Below are 20,828 nucleotides of genomic sequence, written 5' to 3'. Positions count from 1 at the left end.
ATAAGGCCCAAATCCCTCTTAGACTGCTTTTTACCCATAGATCTCACTGAGCTAACTTAGAATGGCAGGTAGAGCCTTTAGCTATCAAGCTCCTCTCCTGTGGAACCAGCTCCCAGTTCAGATTCAGGAAGGAGAAACCCTCTCTACCTTTGAGTCTAGGCTTAAAACCTTCCTCTTTGATAAAGCATATAGTTAGTTAAAGTTATGCTTCTATAGGCTTAGACTGCTGGGGGACCCAATCCCCGATGCACTGAGCTCCTCTTTTCCCTCTCTCCTCTCCTCTCACCTCACAATTGTCACCACTGTATGACATTGACAATATGAAATTAACTCTGTGTGTTTTCTTCCGTAGTTGTCTTTCTTCTTCGCTGTCCCCCACTCTCAGGTGCAGGTGTCCCCAGCTTTGAAGCTGTGTGTCTTCCAGAGTGCAGCTACTGGTCCTACCAACCTGCCTGATGTTTTGTTGTTGCTTTTGTTGCTCTTTTCTTTTCTCTATTCACTTTCCACTCACCCCAACCAGTCGAGGCAGATGGCCGCCCACCCTGAGCCTGGTTCTGCTGGAGGTTTCTTCCGTTAAGGGGAGTTTTTCCTCTCCACTGTTATCTAGGGCTTGCTCAAGGGGGAATTGATGGGTTCTCTCTATACATCTTTATAGTATTGACTTCTGTAAAGTGCCTTGAGATGACTTGTTGTGAATTGGCACTATATAAATAAAGTTGAATTAAATTGAATTGTATAGCCAAGCATCTCAAGGATCACGGTTGCCGTGGTGTATATGTCGTTGGTCTCAGTGATGGTCGTAGTTGGGATTGTTCATAGAGCTGCATTCACATCTTCTAGTAGACTTTAAGAAGGTACTTCACTTCTTGGTTTCGACCACAGACATTCTAGGTGTCCGTGATCTTTAATCTCTGGTCCGCTGCTCTTGCATTAAGGGTTTCAAAGTATCCATAGGTCCCACATCCTCTGCATGTCAGCCCTCTCGCTAGGGTTATGTTTATAGTAGGATTCCAGTAACTCCCTATTCTCATCTTTTATCCATGAATGTCTTGTTCTTGGTCCAGTAGCCCACTTCTCATCAGGTTGTCCTGGTTCCCCAACACCTGACACAGACCTTGTTGACCCGGACGACATCCGAAGCCGGGAATTGAACCCACGACCTACTGTACCATCACCTACAAAATGATCTGTTGTATTTAGTCAATAACCAGACAAGTCTGTGACTATATAAAAAAAAAATTTGGTACTTATTTACTAGCTACTTCACTCAAAAGAATTTAGGTTCTTTAAATGAAATTCAAGATGTTTAAAATAAACTGTTTTCTTATTACATTTAGTAGATTTTAGAGCACATATTTAGTACCTCAACTTTAGTAAAGAATCTGAAGTTGTACAAGTGTTGGGTATTGGGTTTGTTTAGTCGTACTACCTCTGATTAGGAAAAGAAAAAGAAAAGTAAAAATTGATAGCAAGATTTGAGCACCACACCTGTACACATTCCCATGCACAGCTGTTACTGACCAGATATCTTTCAGAAGAGACGCTGACCAGGATGAGGTCATCTCCTACCCTAACCTTCTCTCCCTCTGAGCGCTGCTTTGAGGCTGGATGGATGGTCCACCAGCATGCCTCGCCTCCACATAAAGAAACAAAAACACACAGAACAAAAGACACTTCAGAGAAGAAATGTGTCCATGGCTCAAAGGATCACAAAACCACTAATCCTGTTCAGTGTATCGGGGGCTGGAGAAAATCCTACAGAGAGACATACACAGACATACAATTATTTACACCTACCTATAGGCAATGTACAGTTCACAAACAGAAATACTAGAATGACACAGTGCCAGGTAAACAGAAGCAGACAACAGGGCACAAAAGCATGGTCCAGGAGTAAAAACAGGGACAAGCTGTCTATAAGTCTATAAAGCAAATGAGGAAAATAAGCAGAGCATAAGCTTGGTTAAATAATGAAGTTACTAATCAACGAAATGAACTTCAGTTGAGGGTAGGTGGGCTATATTATCAGGGGAAAACACAAACAAAAAAAAAATGAGGGGGCAGAGGAGACCAGAGCCAAGATCATGACAACCTGGCCCTTTAGATGGTAAATGCTCCAATGAATTCACCAGCTTGTCTCACTAAAGTTTCTGTGTGATGTCTGCAGCTTAGCAGTAAAATGGCTTTTTCTTTTTCTTTTTTTTTTTTTTTTTGCTTCTTTCATGAAAACAGCTTATAGCTGCTCCGACTGAAAACATAGTTGATGAGATTACAAAAATCAGTCTAAGAGGTGTAAGGAACACTGCTAGGTAAAAAAAATGGGACTCCTACCTGTGGTATCTTCTTGCAGTCCCACATCAAAAGCTAGTTTGTCTGTGGATGAGCGGGAGGTTGACAGACAGCACAGGTACTAAACAGAGAGGCACAATAAATTATACAATCGGAATCAAAATTATTCTCCAAGTAACAAGTAAAAGGAATTCAGTGTGGTCTCAACATGAAGAACAAAATGAACATCAACAACATACAAACATAGATACAATAACAACTAGAAAAATGATACAAACATAACAAGTGATGAATATTTCTATTTCTGTTTAGTGGTAGGTTTGGCTGTGAGTATAATGAAATGTTGAAAGTGCAAGTGAATGAGCAGCTTGTATTGGTGTCCATGGACAGTACCTGTGCAGCAGTGTGTTACAGTTTTCTGTATCTTTGTTGAAAATGGTTATATATAAAAATCTAACTTAATAAGTGATCATCAATTTGATTTATTTTGTCTTAATAAAACTTGGTTGCAGCAGGAAGAATATGCAGGTCTAAATGAGTCAACCCTCCAAGCGACTTACAAGTGAGGTACAAGGCAGCAAAAATCTATGTCAAGGAGAAAACACCAAAGCAAAGTCCCATCAGAAAAGTGTTTGGTACAGATAAAGTCGTTATAATGGGTGATATTAACATTCATGTAGATGCTGACAATTACTGCATTTGCATTTAATTCGTGATTAGATTCCATAGGTTTTTCCCAAAATGCAAATAAACCCACCCTACACCTTGTCCTTACATACTGCATTGAAGCTGATAATTTAAGAGGATTTCCTCATAATTCTCTGTCTGACCATTTTCTAATGACATTTGAATTTACAATTATGGGCTATAAAGCAGTTAAATAAAAAGTTCACAACAACCGGTGCTTAAATGAAAATGCTGTAAACAAATAAAAGGAAACGATTCTTTCATCATTTGCTTCACCATGTGTCAACACAATGGAGCGTAGCAATGAGAGTATTACAAGTTAATTATCGTGTTGATCATTCTGCAGCCTCAATAAGTACAATAATTGATACTGTTGCCCCTCTGATAAAGAAGGAATAAACCAAAAGAGGCGAGCTCCATAGTATAGTTCGAAAACTCGAAACTTAAGGCAGGCAACACGAAAGTTAGAAAAAAGGAGGCATTCTACAAATTTAGAAGAATCCCATTTAGTCGGCAAAAAAACATTTACAAAAAAGTCCTCTGTAATGCCAGGACAGCATTATATTGATCACTAATAGAGGACAATAAGAACAACCCCAGTTTCTGTTCAGCACTGTATCCAGGCTGACTAATAGCCATAGTTCTATTAAGCCTAGTATTATCTTAATCCTGAGCAGCAATTAATTCATGACTTTCCTTATGCATAAAATTATAGCTATTAGAGAAAGAATTCACCAGATCCTCCCCCCAAATATTACAGATAGATCTTCATGTACAGCAGTGCTAGAATCATCAATCTGTCTTAGACAATTTTTTACCAATAGATCTCACTGAGCTAATTTCAACTATTACCTTATCAAAAATAACAACCTGTCTGCTAGACCCTATTTCAACTAGACTGCTCAAGGATGCTTTACCCTAATAGATACATTTGTATTAGATATAATAAATCTATCTTATGTAGTAGTTAAACCGCTACTTTAAAAACCCTGTCTTGGCCCGGGTTTTTTAACCAATTACAGAACAATATCCAATCTCCCTTTTGTTTCTAAAAGCCTTGAAAAAGTAGTTGAAAAGAAATTATGCCACCACCTGTACAGGAATAATTTGAAGACTTTCAGTCAGGATTCTGAGTTCATCAGAACATCATTGTACAGAAACAACACTGAAAAGTCACCAGCAATCTTCTCTTGGCCTCAGACAATGGACTTGTCTCTATACTTGTTCTGTAAGAGCTTATTGCTGCATTCGATACCATTGATCATAACATTTTATTACAGAGACTGGAACATGAAATTGGGATTAAAGGAACTGAACTAGGTTGGTTTAAATCTTCTCTATCTGATAGATTTCATTTTGTTCATGTTAATGATGAAACCTCCACGCACAAAAAAGTTAGATGTGGAGTTCCACAAGGCTCTGTGTTAGGACCAATACTTTTTACTTTATATATGTCTCCTTTAGGCAACATTATATGAAACACTCCATAAATGACACCCAGCTATATCTATCTATAAAACCACATTGAAAAAACAAATGATTCAAGCTTCAAGCATGCTTATAAGACATAAAAGGCCTGGATGTCCTACATTTTCCTACTGCTAAACGCAGAAAAAAGTCATAGTATTTGGGCCTAAAACTTTCAGAAATATGCTGTACAACCATATTGTTACTCTAGATGGCATAACTCTGGCCTCCAGTAGTACTTGCAAGGAATCTTAGTGTCATTGTTGACCACGTTTTGTCCTTTAAATGGTAAATGGTCTGCATTTATACAGCACTTTTCTACCTATAGGCAATCAAAGCGCCTTACACTGCTTGTCATTAACCCACACAATCACACATCAATGGGGGAGCTGCTGTACAGCTGGCCGACACTCACTGATAGCTAATAAGTTGGGGTCCAGTGTCTTGCTCAAAGACACTTCGACATGTGACCAGAGGACCCGTGGAACCAGCAACTGCTAAACAACAACTGTAAACCAATAACTGCGGGATTGGTGGATCACCACTCTACCTTCCTGCCTGACAGTCACCCCGCAAATTACTGCACATAAAAACAAATCTCTAGAACAGCCTCCTTTCATTTACAGAACATTGCCAAAACTAAGATCATCCTGTCTCAACGGGATGCCGAAAAACTAGTCCATGCATTTGTTACCTCTAGGTTGGACTACTGTAATTCCCTACTTTCAGGATGCCCCAGTAACTCCCTAAAGAGCCTGCAATTAATCCAAAATGCTGCAGCAAGAGTGCTGACTGGAACTAGCAAGAGAGATCATATTTCACCTTCACTAGCTTCTCTCCATTGGCTTCCCATAAAATCTAGAATAGAATTTAAAACACTGCTTCTTACATATGAAGCTCTGAGTGGTCAAGCTCCATAATATCTAAAAGACATCATATTAGCAAATCATACCATTAGAACACTTCAATCTCAGAATGCAGGTCTACTTGTGGTTCACAGAACTTCCAAAGGTAGAATGGGAGGTAGAGCCTTTAGCTATCAAGCTCCACTCCTGATGAAAAAGCTTCCAGTTATGATTTGGGAAGCAGACACCCTCTCTACGTCCCTCCCTTCCTCTTTGATAAAGCTTATTGTTAGTTATAGTTATGCTGCTATAGACTTGGACTTTTGGGGAAGCAACCCCCCAATGCACTGAGCTCCTTTCCTCTTCTTGTATCTCTCTCCTCTCCTCTCACCAGTATATGGCATTAACCGTGTATCTCTCTCCCATAGTTGTCGTTCTCCCTCTCTGTCTCCCATTCTCTGTACCTTTCTGCAGGTGTTCCCAGCTTTGGAGCTGTGCGTTTCCATTGTTCAGCTACTGGACGTACCAACCTGCCCAATGGTTTGTTATTGCTTCTTCTTTGCCTATAAGCTTGCTCAAGGGGGATTTGTTGGATTTCCTCTATACATCTTTATAGTCTTAACTTTACTATGTCAGAGATGACTTTGTTGTGAATTGGCACTATATAAATAAAGTTGATTTGAATGTTAAAATTAGGTTTAGGTTGGGGTTAGGGTAAGGTTCTTGGGAATGCATTCTGTCAGTAAGTGTTCTCACAACTATAGAAAGATCAATATGTGTGTGTATGTGTATGTATTCTGAATGTGTATGTGTGTTCACCAACCATTCCACTGTAGGAGTGTCGCAGCAGGACAGCATGTCCATACAGTAAGGTGCGATGACCGCCACCCTGGGCTGTCTGAGAGAAAAGGAGGATCACACAAGGCCGAAAGTTACTTTGATGTAAAAACTGTAATAACAGCAAAACAGAGACATTAATAAACACTGGAGATAGAAACAGAAATAAGCACAAACAGAGATGAAGACAGGGAGGAGACGTAAGAAGTACCATTATATTCAACAAAGCACTATAACTTCTCATTTCAATACACTATAATTCAAAAAATGTGAGTAAACTATAATGTGGTTGATCCTAGTCACCCATCCATCTCTTCATTGTGGTATTTTATAAAAGTATTTTTATTTATTTTTTATTATTTTTATATAGCATGCTTAGCTGCTACACTAATTACTATCATACATGCTGGTCTAATGAAACAACAATCATGAATGTGATTTGAGGCTTCCACACTTTGCTTTAGTGCATTAAATCAAACATACTCCAGTGTTCTCCAACAAACCAATCACATCTCCCCAGACAGCTGCATTTCATCAGTACTACTAGAACAAGCCTGTAAATATAATGTAAATGCATAAATACACTTGATTGTTTTACATGCTTTATGTGCAAGTGTGTTTACTCTGACGTTAATTTGGGGGGAATAGATTAGTGTTCTGAACATCTAACCGATTCACTGTAGAACTTCTATGCTCAAATGTTCACTTTCAATGGCAAATGACCTTGACCTCATTGTTAAGCCAAAATGTTTTTGTCACTATCATTATCACTGCTAGTGTTCTTTCTTTTGGTCCTTGTACCTTCTTCCTCTCCCCAGCAATATTTTAGGGTTGTGCAGGACTAAACAGAGATATTATTATATTATTAGAATATTGCAGTATCTGAAAATATAAGTTATCTTGACATCCCACTAGGTAATAAAGCGAATTAATTTATAACTCGTAAATATGAAGCAAAGACATTCAAAATAAACGGCTACAATTTCTTATTTTTGCTTCTGCTCAATCTACAAGCAAAACCCCTGATGTATGTACTGTATAGATTTTGTGTGACCTGCAGCAACTTTCTCAGTGTGACAATACTTTTATGCTGAAGTAAAAAAAAGAAAAAGAAAAATCAGCAATCAGTAATGTCAAAAGTTGATCTAAATCATGATTTCATGAATTTCTCCTGCCCAGTCACTACAATGTCAAAAATACTTTATATAGAAACAAACTGTGGATCTTTTCATTGGCAGGTTTTATAACTGAAATCATGTTCATGTCACAGTGACTGCTCCAATGTGCGAATGTCAGAAATCAACAAAGAAAAAATCTCAAGCTCTTCCATTTTACACATTACTACTTCCTTGACATTTTGTATGTACACTCAAATGTAATGACTGTAAGAGAGGAAAATCCCTCAAGACAACAAAGACATGAAAAGCACCTGCCCTGTTTGTGAGTGGGGCCATTCAGAACAGTTACAGACACTTGTGTGGGGAAAAAATAATGTCTATGTAATTATTTTAATATCAAATGCATCCCAATTTGAATAACTGGCATTACATCACATTGCCAAACAGGCTGCCAATTGTTTTTATTTTACTGAAGTACAACAATTTCTCTATTATTAAACCAACTATGTGTCTTTTTGTACATGATCGATAAGATATGTGTTGTGTTTGCAGTAATGCCACTTCAAATATTATTGTATATTATATTAATGAATCAAAATAGAAAAATGATCCACTTGAAACACTAGGAAAAAAGTGGGATTCTCCCAAGATATTTCACTTTTGCTTGAATGGTTTCTTAAGAGCAGAAGCTTTTAATGTCTGTCAAACTATGCTGGGATAACGAAGAATAGCTCCCATTCTCTGCATGACATGCTGGTGAAGAATAGGAGCACTTTCAGTGCAAAACCAATACTACCAAAGTGCACTACCAAGTGCCACAGGGGGTCGTTCCTTCCTGTGGCCATCAATCTTTATAACTCCTCCCTCTGAGATCAGATACTCTGATTCATCACCATCATGGTTATGGTCAGGAATTATGCTTCTTAATTCATAACTATTATAACCATAATGGTTATATATCAGTAAATTTATAAATGTTTTACTGTATATTTTATTTAAATTTTATTCTCAATTTATGTTTATATGTCAAGTTCTTATGCACAACTTTACTACTCTTGTGTGGAACATTTGGGATGAAAGGAATTTCTGATTCTGATTCTGTAAGAACAGTTCTGATCATGCTAGACTAAAACTGAACCTAATTCATTGCAGATCACCTATTTGCTGTATGGAAGTATTTTAGGTTAATAAATGAAGAAACATTTTAATGGCATTACTATGTCCACACGGCCTCTATGATAATACAGGGACAAACTTCATTGCCATGTCTCTCTGACATTTTGTGCAAAGTTCAACCTGCCTGTTTATCCAGCTATTAAAGACATTTATTTCTACAGCTTTTTTATGAAATAGGAAATTAGAAAAAATAGAAAAATCTGTAGTATTGCTTTACATCACGCAGGCAAAAACAAGCAAAAGCAAAGGGAATAGTGACTGGTGCAGTTGCCACCTGCAACAGACAACAGTAAACTAGACCATAATGGAACAAAACAGGCTGAAAAAAAAAAACAGGTGACACATCACGTTAGCCCAGAGTTTGTTTCTACTTTAACAATTTCAGTAAATATTACTCAAAAATTTGAGTGTTGTTTTATTACTTAACAATCTAGAGTATCATTAACATATTTTGAGTTGAAAAAATGTTATAACTTATAATCTGCTGGATGTTAATTTAACATAGGATCTCAGAGTTGCTAGAGATGATGTCTTTATACTGAATTTTGTACTAAATGACTAAAGCCATTAGACCTGGAAGTTCTTTATGTCAACAAAAAGAACTTATGTGACCATAAAAATGTAATTCTTTAAACTATAGAAAGTGAAAAAACATGCAGAAAATTACTATTGACCTTTAAGTTACTACATTGAATAATTAGGAAAAGAAACTCAACCTATAAATAATTTTAAGTTTTAAGACATTTAGTGTATTAAAATTAAAATAACATTTCTAAGCCTTCAGGTTTTCATTACACATTACTTAATTTTTAAGGCAACTGGTTTCCTCAAATGTTTAAATAAATTCAACTTATCCACAGTGCAGCTGCTAAGACATGACAAGTGATCTGGCGGAAAATGAAAGGGATTAGGCCAAAGCCTGGAGCAAAGGAGGAAATAGGGTACAGGTGAATAGGAGGGTGTGGTGGAATCAGTTGCCTTGGAACAGTTTGTGAATGGGAAACAGGGATGCAAGAATAAATAAAGACCATAGCTGTAAAACTGTACACCACTTAATACAATAAATTGCTCACAAATTGTCACAGACAGTGCATTCAGAAAGTTTTCAGACCCATAGCTAGACAGAAGCCTCTCATCATTGTAAATACATGAAAGCAGGCTTGACGTTTCCAAAAAAAGCACCTAAATGACTCTCAGACTATGAGGAATAAGATTATCTGGTCTGATGAAACCAAGATTTAACTTTTGGCCTCAATTCTAAATGTTATGTCTGGATAAAACAAGGCAATGCTCATCACCTGCCCAATACGATCAGTTCAGTGAAGCACGGTGGTCTCAGCACCATGCTCTGGGCGTATTTTTCCACAAGAAGGAATGGAAGAATGGATAGGGCTGATTGAAACTGAATGGAGTAAATTACACAGATATCCTCAATGAAAACCCATTTCACAGTGTTGAGGACCCTCATACTGGGCTGAAGGTTCACCTTTTAACATAATAATAATCCTAAGAAACAAAGGAACAGCTTAGAGAAGACTCTGTAAATGTCCTAGAGTGGTCCAGCCACAACCCTGACTTGAACACTCTTGAACATTTCTGAAGAGACCTGAAAATGGCTGTTCACCAATGGTCCCCATCCAACCTGAGCTGACCTGAGTTTGAGACAATTTGCATAACAAAATGATATTAAATCCCATAATAATAATAATTATTATGGGATAATATTTAATAATAAGTTTGCAAAGCCATAAAGACTCGAGGCTGTAATTGCTGCCAAAGGTTCTTCTACAAAGTACTGAGTAAAGAGTCTGAATACTTACGCTAATGAGACATACGTCTTTTCTTATTAATAAATTTACGGACATTTCTAGACTCTGTTTTCACTTTGTCATCTTGGGGTACTGAGAGTGGATTAATGAGAAAAAAAATGAAATGGGACAATTGTTGCATAAGGCTGCAACATAACAAAATTGAAATAAGTGAAGAGGGTCTGAAAACTTTCCGAATGGTTTGTATATTTAAAAACCGTGCTTTTATTCGTAGTTTAGGAAACATGAATTTGCCACTACCATGAAGATGGATGTCTCTATACATTTGACATATGCAAAGGACACATCATGCAACCTATTTTTAAAAAGCTTGATAAGACTTATATCTAGGGCACTGCAGTAGGTGAGATGAGATATAAACAGTGCCTGTACAAGTTGGGTAAGTTAGGGGTAACTTACGTTGGGTAACATATTCACAAAGGTAGGGTCAGATCTTTCTGGCGTTGGAAAAATCTGGATGCCCTAGAGACCAAGGAGATGTGATCACTAAAGCTCAGTTGGTCATAAATGACAAGTTCCAGATTTCTGGCATCATGCTGATGCTTGTGCTGAAGCCTAGGACTTCAGTCAGAGAGGTTGAATTGAAGATTTCTCTCTATCATGCAAGTAGAGATTTCAGAAAGATGAGACAGAGATGAGACAGTGAAGTCAGTGCTCAGGACAGAAGGAGCTGTGTGTTATCAGCATAGCAATGACAGGAAGAGCCATGTGAGTGGGTTATAGAACCCAGGGATGCGGTAAAGGTGGAAAAAAAAGAGGACCAACAACTAAGCCCTGCAGCGCATGAGAGTTAGAAAATTGCCCCAACCAATATACTTTGAAGGTTTGTCTAGATGAGTAAGACCTGAGCCAGACCAGAGCTATAGCAGAGATTCCTAAGTCAGAAAGTGTAAACAGGAGAATCGATTGGTTCACAGTGTTAAAGGCTGCAGATAAACCAAGCAGGATTAGGACAGTCCTGCTTGATTTAGGCATTACCTAACTGTCATGAGTGCAGTTTCCTAAGAATTACCACTCTTACAGTCTGGTTGACATCAAGGGGGGTAATCTGGGCTTGCTTAAATAAAATGAGCAAGGAGCCTCTTGTGAAAGATGTTTTAATAATTTGTGAAAGTCTGGAAGTAGTGTGGGTGCAGTTGCTTGAAGGAGAGTGCGGGGAGTGGGATGCTGGAATGGTTTCAGTGAAGCAGGGTGGATGTCACATCTCCGGTCAGAGTGGGAAACAAGAAAAGTAATTTGCTGTTAGATGAAGGATGTCTCCATCTGGTGGAGAGAACTTGGAGCTGATGGCTCCGACCTTATTAGTAAAGAAGGTGGTAAAGTCCTCAGTAGTAGAGGTGGATGGTAGTGGGGGGGGTGGAAGAGTCATTTGAAAGAGGAGAACAGCTTCCTGGTGTCATTGGTGATAATAGTATCCAGTTTGTGCCTTGGTGAAGCTGTGAGAAAAAGATGCAAGCAGGCTCTGATATTCAGCAAGAGCAGATGGGGTCTTGGACATGCGGGACTTCTTCTCAGGACTCCTCAGCATGGTACATTGTTCATGGATTAGGTCAGAGAGGATATGACTTTGATAGTTTTTGATAGTTTACAGAAACACTGCGTAGCATCTGCAGGACAGGTGACTTTAGGGACTGTTTTGTCAATAAGCAGCTCTATGCAAAGTGAATATCATTTAGGGACTTCCCTACAAATGGAACCACACTGTGGCACTACGCAACATATCATCGCTGCATTTTTGGTCAAACAAAAGTGTAGAAACCTAAAACTGTTTAAACTGAGGTTGGAGTAATGAAAAGTTTACATCACATAGTCAATGGTCAGCAGCTCATAGTTTAACTCAGCAGTCTATTACCTTTACTAGATAGAGACTAAATACAAATGTGCATGGAATCTTTGCTGGTGCTCATTGTGCTGATGCTCATGGCAGTGATTGTAATAACCAACATGAAGACAAGAACAACCATGATGAACATAGATAGTGGGTGGAGGCACACCTACCCATATTTCCACATCTACATGCTGTGTGGAAATGAGAGAGAGGAAGAGAAAGTAAGTTGCTGTAGTCATTTTACAGATGACACATAAAAACACATACATCTATCCAACAGATAAAACTGTTGGATGACATCATCCCTTCATTTGACAATTTGGTTTGGTTTGTTTGGAAAGTCTTCCACGCGAGTGTGGTTACCTTAGATTCACACAGACATTTTGTCATTGTGTAACCAAAAAGAAATGTCATAATGAGTTGTGGTTTTATGGGGAGCTAGATGTCATTGTTATTTCTTGGCAAAATAATAACAGCAGCTGTTTTCCCTCCTGTTTTCCCTAATTTCTCCTCCTATCCTTTAAGCTAATAATCACCTCTTGGCTCTGGCTCCAAGCTACAGGCATAGGGGCCCAAAGGATGATTTTTCTTTTTAAGGCTATAGGCCCGGGAACAAAATATAGAACTAGAATACAAAACAGGGTAGTGACAAAGCTGAACACTCTTCTGTTTGCATTTAAATCCAAGAAATACTAAACAATGCATCTCATTCATCCGTCCATTATGCAGCGGTGCTGAGCCTACCCCAAATATAATTGGGCGAGAGGCACACACACAGACATACACAGACAAGAATTCACACTCACACTCACTACAGACAATTTAGAATCAACAATTAACCTCGCACGCATGTCTTTGGACTGTGGGAGGAAACCATAGTACCTGAAAGAAACCCACACAACCACAGGGAGAACATGCCCTCTGAGGATAGCGGTAAGTAATCTAGGAGTGGCGCAATGCGTCGACGTAATCGATTACATAAATACGTTATCTAACATAACGTGCGTCGATGCTTTGTAAATAGGAAGTAAGTCAGAATGTGGTGTGTACTGTGTGTTTGCCCAGTCAGCGTGCTGCCCCCTATATGCAATAAAATGGGCCGACAAACTATACATCCCTGAACAGTTTCATTGGCTACAATGTCATGTAATCGCAGAGAAGGTACAGCATTAGTTTGCTGTAACAGCCAAGAATGGTAAATGGTCTGCAAAGAAGACTGTTGCAAACTGAGCTGTAGAGCCAACCAGGGTTTCTTCTGTTTTTGTTTATGTTGTGTATTGTAAGGTTAGTTAGATTAATATACATATAAGTGTACCGATGATGTCATTAATAACATCATATGGCTTTGATGTTTACCTTTATAGTTTGCCTTTGTAATTTATCTTTTATGTTTATTTAACTAGAGAGAACAATGCATGACAATGGTTTGTTACAAGAAAGGCAGTTTCAACTCATCTATTGAAAGTGAACTGCAAGAGAGACAGTGACTGAAGCAAAGGAGCTGACTTCAAGATAGTGGGGACCACAACAAGGTAGAAGTGAGAGGTTCAGTGTGTAGCTGTGGTGGCACACGATTTATTACCATGTTGTGTGGATTTAGGAATCACTTTGAGAAACTTTTTGATGTAATTGATTCATGAATGTATTTATTAAAATTACTATTCTTAAACGTGTATTGTAGAATTAGTCAGTTATCGGCTAAGTTGAGAACTGTGGAATCCAATAAATGTTCAGTGTTCGTCACACAATGATCTCTGGAGTGGATAATTGCTGAACCATCAGATACAAGTAAGATCACCTGTACATGGGCTAAACACGCTTGTCGCCATGAATCTCTGTACAAATATTCAGTTGAATATTACTATCGATTTCCTTAAATCCTGTGTTTGTATAACCTCAAAAAACAGATACATTTCATTTCACTTTATAAGCAAGTAATGGCCTGATTGAAAAACTTCATCTTAGATAAATCAAATTTCAGAGGCAGCAGGTGCAGAAATCTCATTGAGAGCTATAGAAATCCCATATAGGAAGGGTGACTGTGTGGCAGGAGGTAGAACGGTTGTCCAACAATCCCCCCAGTTGCTGGTTCGATCCCTGGCTTTTCTGGTCACATGTGGAAGTGTCCTTGAGCAAGATACTGAATCCCAAGTTAGTTGCTCCCGGTGGGTGAGGTATGGTGCCGGTAACACCAACACAAAATGTAACCAAACAGATCATCAAGCTTACATATAGTCTATAAATGATTGCCTGTATTTGTCACCATCTTTTCCCACGAAGCTGAGCTAGTTTTTTCTTGATAGAAAGTTAACAATTGTATATACTGATTTTGGGAAGTAGCTCTTCCGCTCAAAAGTCCAACAAGATCAAAAGCTTTCACCTTCTCCTATGACTTTTATCACCAACAACATAAATTAAAACTTTAAATGGTGCAGTGGGAGAGAGACTCATCTTCTTACCATAGATGTTTCAGCTAGCTGCTAACTATGTATGTCAGGGATAACACATTCAGAATAAACTTGACTGAGATGATGCTAGTGTCAGGTCTCATACAAGCTTACTCTACATTATAACTTCCCATACATAAGCCTATTGAGCTGCAGCCTGTAATGCTCAATGTGTTAGTGATTGTTAGCCTGTGGATATTAGACCTTCATGATACCTGTTTGCTCTAGACTTTTTAAACTTGCAGCTACTGCATTTTGATTAAGGCACTGAAGTGTCTGTTAGTCTTAATAATTGTTTCGCATTTTGGTTTAAATATTTTTATCATCTTTGGGTAATCTCTTATATCTATATCTACTACTGCTAGTGCAACAGACATTTGGAGTGTGAATTTGGAGTATTTATATTTACTTATTTACTTATATGTTTTCCTTCAAGAAAATAATAAGGCTTATTGGTAATAGCATCGTTGTGGCTTGAAAGGTGCACAATGTCCCGTTAAAGTTTTAAAAAACTCATTCAACTTTCACACATATAAATGGTCTGTGCTTTTCTACCTATTGGCATTGAAAGCACTTAACACTGCTTCTTAAATTATCCATTCACACTCACAATCACACACAGATGGGGGAGCTGCTATGCAACTCTCACTGGGGCAACTAAGTTGGGGTTCAGTGTCTTGCTCAAGGACACAAACCGGAGAAGCTGGGGATCGAACCAACATCTGAGGGATTGGTGGATGACCACTTTTCCTTCCCGTGCCACAGTCTCCCCACATATGTATTGGGTACAAAAAGAACCAAACTTTTTTGGTCATTTTGGCAGGAGGAATAACATTTAAATGTTTAACATAGAAGACCAGATGATTTATTGACAGTATGCGGACAGTAAAAGGAGTCTATGATGACCCGATGATTACCTAAAACCCTTAAGAACTTGGGCAAAATTACTTTCCAGTTGATGTCTTTGGATCTAACTTGGATTTAACTTGGACTACAGGTCTGTAACATTTTCTCCTCAGCTCTTTTAATCATTCTGGGTCCCACATAATCAAGTCCTGATGGATTTAACCTCAGGACCAAGTACATCAGGGATTCCATGGGTTGCAGGTCAAATATTACTTAATGCTTTTTTGAGACTGTTCATGCCTTACTTGAGATCTATTTAAGTAGTATGTGTGTCCAGTAATCTTTGTCTGGCATTTCACTGTCAAACATTTTTAATCCCTTGAGTTTAGCAAATCAATGCTCAATATACTTGGAATTGAATTGTTCAGCACCTCTGAGAATTGCCACCTTACTGTGGTGGAGAGGTTTGAGTGTCTCTGTTATCCTGGGAGCTGTGTTGACAGGGGCAATAAACCCCGCTAGGGTCTCAGAGGAGGGGCTAGACAAAGTACAGTTTATATAAACCCTGATGATATGGCAATTTGGGAATTTGGTACCTACTCCAGAATAGGGAGACGGGCACCCTTCTGGATCCGAGGGCGGAGGAAGATGTTGGACAGACCTGGTAAACCCAAACGTGTGGTGGGAGGCCTGGTTAAGGCCCCTGTCCATTGGATCTTTAACTTCCAACACCGGAAGATTTTTACCTGCATTTTAAGGGAGGCTGGGGACATGAAATCTGAGTGGACCATATTTAAATCCCCCATTGTGGAAGTGGCCGCTCTGAGTTTTGGCCAGAAGGTAATTGGCGCCTGTTATGGCAGCAAACTGAGGACTCACTGGTTGACACCGGCAGTAATGGAGCCCGTCAGAATGAGGAAAGAGGCCTTTGAAACATGGTTGGCTCAATGATCTGATTCCGCAGACAGAAGGGCTGCGGCTCGAGTGGTTGCAAATGCAAAAACTTGGGTGTGGGAGGTGTTCTTGGGGGAAAGTCTTGGGGGAAGCTTCATCCGTATCACTGGTAGAGGTATCTGAGGTAGTTTAAGAGCTCCTACTCGGGGGATGAGATTCGCCCTGAGATGCTAAATGCTCTGGACATTGTTGGTCTGTCTTGGTCCGGGTTGGGAATGAGTCACTGCCTCAAGTGAAGGAGTTCAAGTATCTTGGGGTCTTGTTCAAGAGTGAGAGTAAAATGAATCTTGAGATTGACAGGCGGGTTGGTGCAGCATCAGCAGTAATGTGGACATTGTACCGAACTGTTGTGGTGAAGAGGGAGCTACACCGCGAGGCAAAGCTCTCAATTTATCAATCTATGTTCCAACCCTCACCTATATTCATGACCTTTGGGTTATGACCAAAAGAATACGATCCGAAATACAAGCAGCCGAACTAAGTTTCCTGCGAAGGGTGGCTGTACTCACCCTTAGAAATAGGGGGCAGAGTTCTGACATTTGAAGGGAGCTCGAATTAAAGTCACTGCTCCTTCGTGTTGAAAGGAGTCAGTTTAATAAGAATTTAATAAGAATGCCTCCTGCAACTAGAGGTCTTCCACCCACACTCCACTGGTAGGAGACCCCGTGGTAGACCAAGAACCATTTGGAGGGATTATATAGCCTATGTGGCCTGGGAGCGGCTCAGAATCCCGCCAGAGGAGCTGGAAATCGTCGCTGGGCGGAAGGATTTCTGGAAAGCCTTGCTGCCACCGCGACCCAACTCAGGATAAGCAGAAGACAATGAATGACTGCATCAAACAAAACTATTTCAGGAAATTAAATCTATACGGGCACTAATAAGTTTCCTTCTACTCCTGCTACTAGGCAACATAAACAGAATTAGTCCTGTGACAACCCGAGCTATACGCACCAGTAAGAAAGCGTTTAGAAACGTATTTCTACAAACTAATCTGATGACACTGCATTTTTCCCATTGATTATCATTAAATAAGTGTTTTCATAAGTGAAAACATGTTTTAAAACTTTTTTCAGTCAAAACCTAAAATCTTCACAATGTTAAAGCTCCTTTGGGAGCAATTACAAGCTTTGAGTTAGCTTATAAACATGCCTGACATAGTAATGAAATACGAACACACATTCACCCGAACATCTTTAGTTACTTCCTGTGTTTGTGTAATCTCTCATACGCATGTCTGCACGTACAAAGAAATACACACACACACACACACACACACACACACACACACACACACACCATTTCATAGACTATTCAGCTATTTATACAGCAAGGATATTAAGACACATACAAGCATCCCTCATTTTTTAATATGTTTTTATTTTTTGCCATGGAAGGACGTCATGTGTGATTATACATGCTTTACAAAATCCTGTATATGTGTGTCTTATGTCTCTGTCTTCATGCCTGCTGATAGCTACCAGTACCTTGAAAGGAGAAATAATCACCCTTCCCTCACATCATTAAAAAACTGCAAGTCATGATGAAATATGACATGAGCCCCATCTTTATTAAAGCCCACCTAACCACAACACTTCATCTGCACTGCAGGTCTTTGTAGTTTTACTTGAGATGTTGACTTGATATTTGAATGAATGTTATAGTTCTAAATTTACGGTTCATTAATGCATGTTGTTGAAGGGATGGAAAAATGTTTATGCTCTTGTTGTATGAACAATGATTGAAACAATGCATGCAATCCAGTTGACCTGATCTAATGTGGACCGAAATAAACCAGCTAAAAAAATCCCACTAGATCTGCACAGCTTACTCAAGTAAACATTGAAGACCGCAATGGAAAGAGGAAGATATGCTTTAGTAAACAAAGCATCTGCAGAAGGGGCAGAAAAGCGTTAGCCACTGCCTGTGGATAGCTGCAAGGTGACTGGAAACTTAGATGCACAAATGTAAAAGCATATCAATGAAATATTAACTGTAAACTACATGAGTGCGTGAAAGATTAAAAAACAGGGTGGACAGTAAAAGCTGTATAAGAGAGTAAAGGAGAGTAGAAGGAGGAGTAGGGAGGTGAGAGTTGAGTTTAGTTTTTTGTTCAGGACTGAAAATTAGAGAACAACCCTTCTGAAGACTACACTGTTGACTGTAACTGCTGAGATTAATTTTTGGATTGCTGATATTCTTCAATGAACTTTTGAAAGACTCCACTGCCTTGGGCTCATTTTCTTCTCAGGTAAGAACCTTTGAAAATGTACAACCTCAGACAGAAGAAGAGGTCAAGATTATAAACCCCAAGAGGGGGCACAAAGGGTAGGGATGCTGAGAACCCAAGACTGAATAAGTGTTTACTCCCTCTATCCACTGGTTGGTAGACAACAAAACAGAATTTTAGAAGTGATTTTAAAATTCAGGAAGGGAAACTACCAGAAGAAATAGCGCTTAAATGCGTTTGTCTGAGTGATAGTAACCAGAGGTGAAATTGAAGAGTCTAAAAGACAGAGTGTTTATGCAGTTAATTTATAACAGAGAGGTTTCTCCAATAAAAGACACACAAAGGGATGAAAGTCATAACCGGTCAATTCTTACCAGAGAAGCACTTGAGTTAAGGAGACTCAAGCAAGGTTGACCTTGGGAATTGCGGGTGCTTCGACAATGTGCAGCACTGAACAATCCTGTGGCTGAAATGTAACCTCAAAAATCTAATTAGCAGTTAGACTAAACTAAAAGGCAAAGCTATTACACTAAAAAACTGTCAGAACATTGACATTTTGCAGCTTGTTACATTTGGACTGATTACATCAAAATGTTTCTGTGAGCGTTTATAAAACATACATGTAATATATATTAAAATCAGAGCGGAAAAATTGATTTCACATGCTTCCAAAATGATCCCGCTAACAGGAAGCAAATGACACTAGTTTGGTAACTGATAGTTTTCAGTTATGTGACTTGGAGCCCTGGATGGCAAAACATCACCAGAAACTTTATAGAACTGCATTAAAAACCTGTATATTATCCATCTGTTCTGAGCAACAAATATTTAAATCACATATGAGCAAAAGAAAAACAAACATATGAGAGCAAACTACAGGTTTTGCACACTTGCTATTCATATATAGCACCTGCTGCAGGTATAGTCCCTGTCTGAGCGTAATTTATGGATCCCCCCACCTTAAATCGCTGCTAGGATGAAGTTACAAAAGTTAAAACAGCTATACATAATAATAACAGTGTGGACAGATCAATAATTCTGCCTGTTGGGTGTTGAAGGACAAGAAACTACATTGTCAAAGCAAAGGTAAGAACTAATTTAATTTAAGCAAGTTACCTCGTTATGCTTGGGATGCTGATGGGCTACTACTTATGTAACATTTATACATGATTGTTAGTTTCAGGGATTCTAGTCTGCATTGTCAGCCAGTTACAAGGCATTAATATTTTTGATATAAATATAAATACAATAAAATTCAAAACAATGACAGGTAAACCATTCCTACAGCTTCACTGATCTACCATGGATAAGCCTGGGTTGCTGTGATTAATTGGACTGGAGCGATTTCATACCCTTGTATGGCAGGCAGTACTTTCTCGGCTAATAGAAATTAAAGATTGGTTCTTGACTTTGTCCTTTTCAGTTCTCTAAATGTTTAATATTATTATGGACAGTAGAACTTTGTGAAGATATTCTAATTATTTGACCAGCACCTGTATATTCTTAAGTTATTGAACCCCATCATACCTCAGCTCCTCTGATATGCTCTTTTTCTGCCCTGTCAGGACACTCAAGACAAGACGAGGTCTTTCACAAGGTGTGTAATGTACCTGCTGGTGATCTGTCTGCAAACACAATTTAACTGTGTGCTATATACACAGCAATGTCCTCTCAACTGCCTTGAGTTGTGCAGGTGAGGAACCACCTGACATAAGGTACAGTGCTCATGACGTCAGACCAGAATGAAGGGTGTGAAAGGAGGCTTACTCTCACTGCTTCTGCCTTTCTTCTCTAAGTGTTCATCAGGCTGCTCTCCCAGCCATGATTTGACAATAACCTACATTCATTCCCCTGGTGTCTGTGTGTCTGTGCCCATCTTCAAACTCACCCCTTCAGCTTTCTCTCCAGAGCTGGCCAGCATCTCCTGAAGCGCTCGTACCGATAGTGACTGTTCCAACACGAAGGTGCAGATGGACAAATCTGGGGGCACATTCTGAAACAACAGTATGATCAACATTCACATTTTTTAAATACAAACAGCCTACAGGATTCCTGTAAAATTGATGAAGTATATCTTTACAATCACCCAGGTCATGGTTATCCAAAAGGTGTTACTCAGTGGCGACTGGACATTGAAAACTCATCTAAAAGTTTTCTTTACTGCTAACTGACAGATTGGGAGTCGTATGCATTTAACCTCAGTGAAGAAAGAAGAAAAGAAATGGAGATGTACATAAAGTTTGAGCCTGTTGTTTTTAAAGTTTTGGCTAATTTGTTA

General features: G+C 39.0%; 1 protein-coding gene across 14 annotated transcripts in view; it reads right to left on the bottom strand.

The window, feature by feature from the left end:
• Positions 1-20,828, bottom strand: part of ryr2a (ryanodine receptor 2a (cardiac)) — a 231,815-nt gene that overhangs the window by 158,562 nt on the left and 52,425 nt on the right. For 8 of the 14 annotated variants that reach the window (XM_067511788.1, XM_067511778.1, XM_067511780.1 and 5 more), the window contains exons 3-7: positions 20,439-20,543; positions 12,247-12,267; positions 6,112-6,186; positions 2,332-2,410; positions 1,522-1,634 (exon numbers count right to left, since the gene is read on the bottom strand). In XM_067511788.1, the coding sequence (XP_067367889.1) occupies positions 1,522-1,634; positions 2,332-2,410; positions 6,112-6,186; positions 12,247-12,267; positions 20,439-20,543 (393 nt within the window). Of the gene's footprint in view, positions 1-1,521; positions 1,635-2,331; positions 2,411-6,111; positions 6,187-12,246; positions 12,268-20,438; positions 20,544-20,828 lie in introns of those variants that run through there. The other 6 variants (XM_067511784.1, XM_067511787.1, XM_067511786.1 and 3 more) reach the window with 2 other exon arrangements.

The sequence above is a fragment of the Channa argus genome, chromosome 7 (assembly GCF_033026475.1).
Source record: "Channa argus isolate prfri chromosome 7, Channa argus male v1.0, whole genome shotgun sequence".
NCBI classification, from domain to species: Eukaryota; Metazoa; Chordata; class Actinopteri; order Anabantiformes; family Channidae; genus Channa; species Channa argus.
The sequence above is the reverse complement of the archived record's forward strand: the minus strand, read 5'-3'. Positions and strand labels throughout refer to the sequence as shown.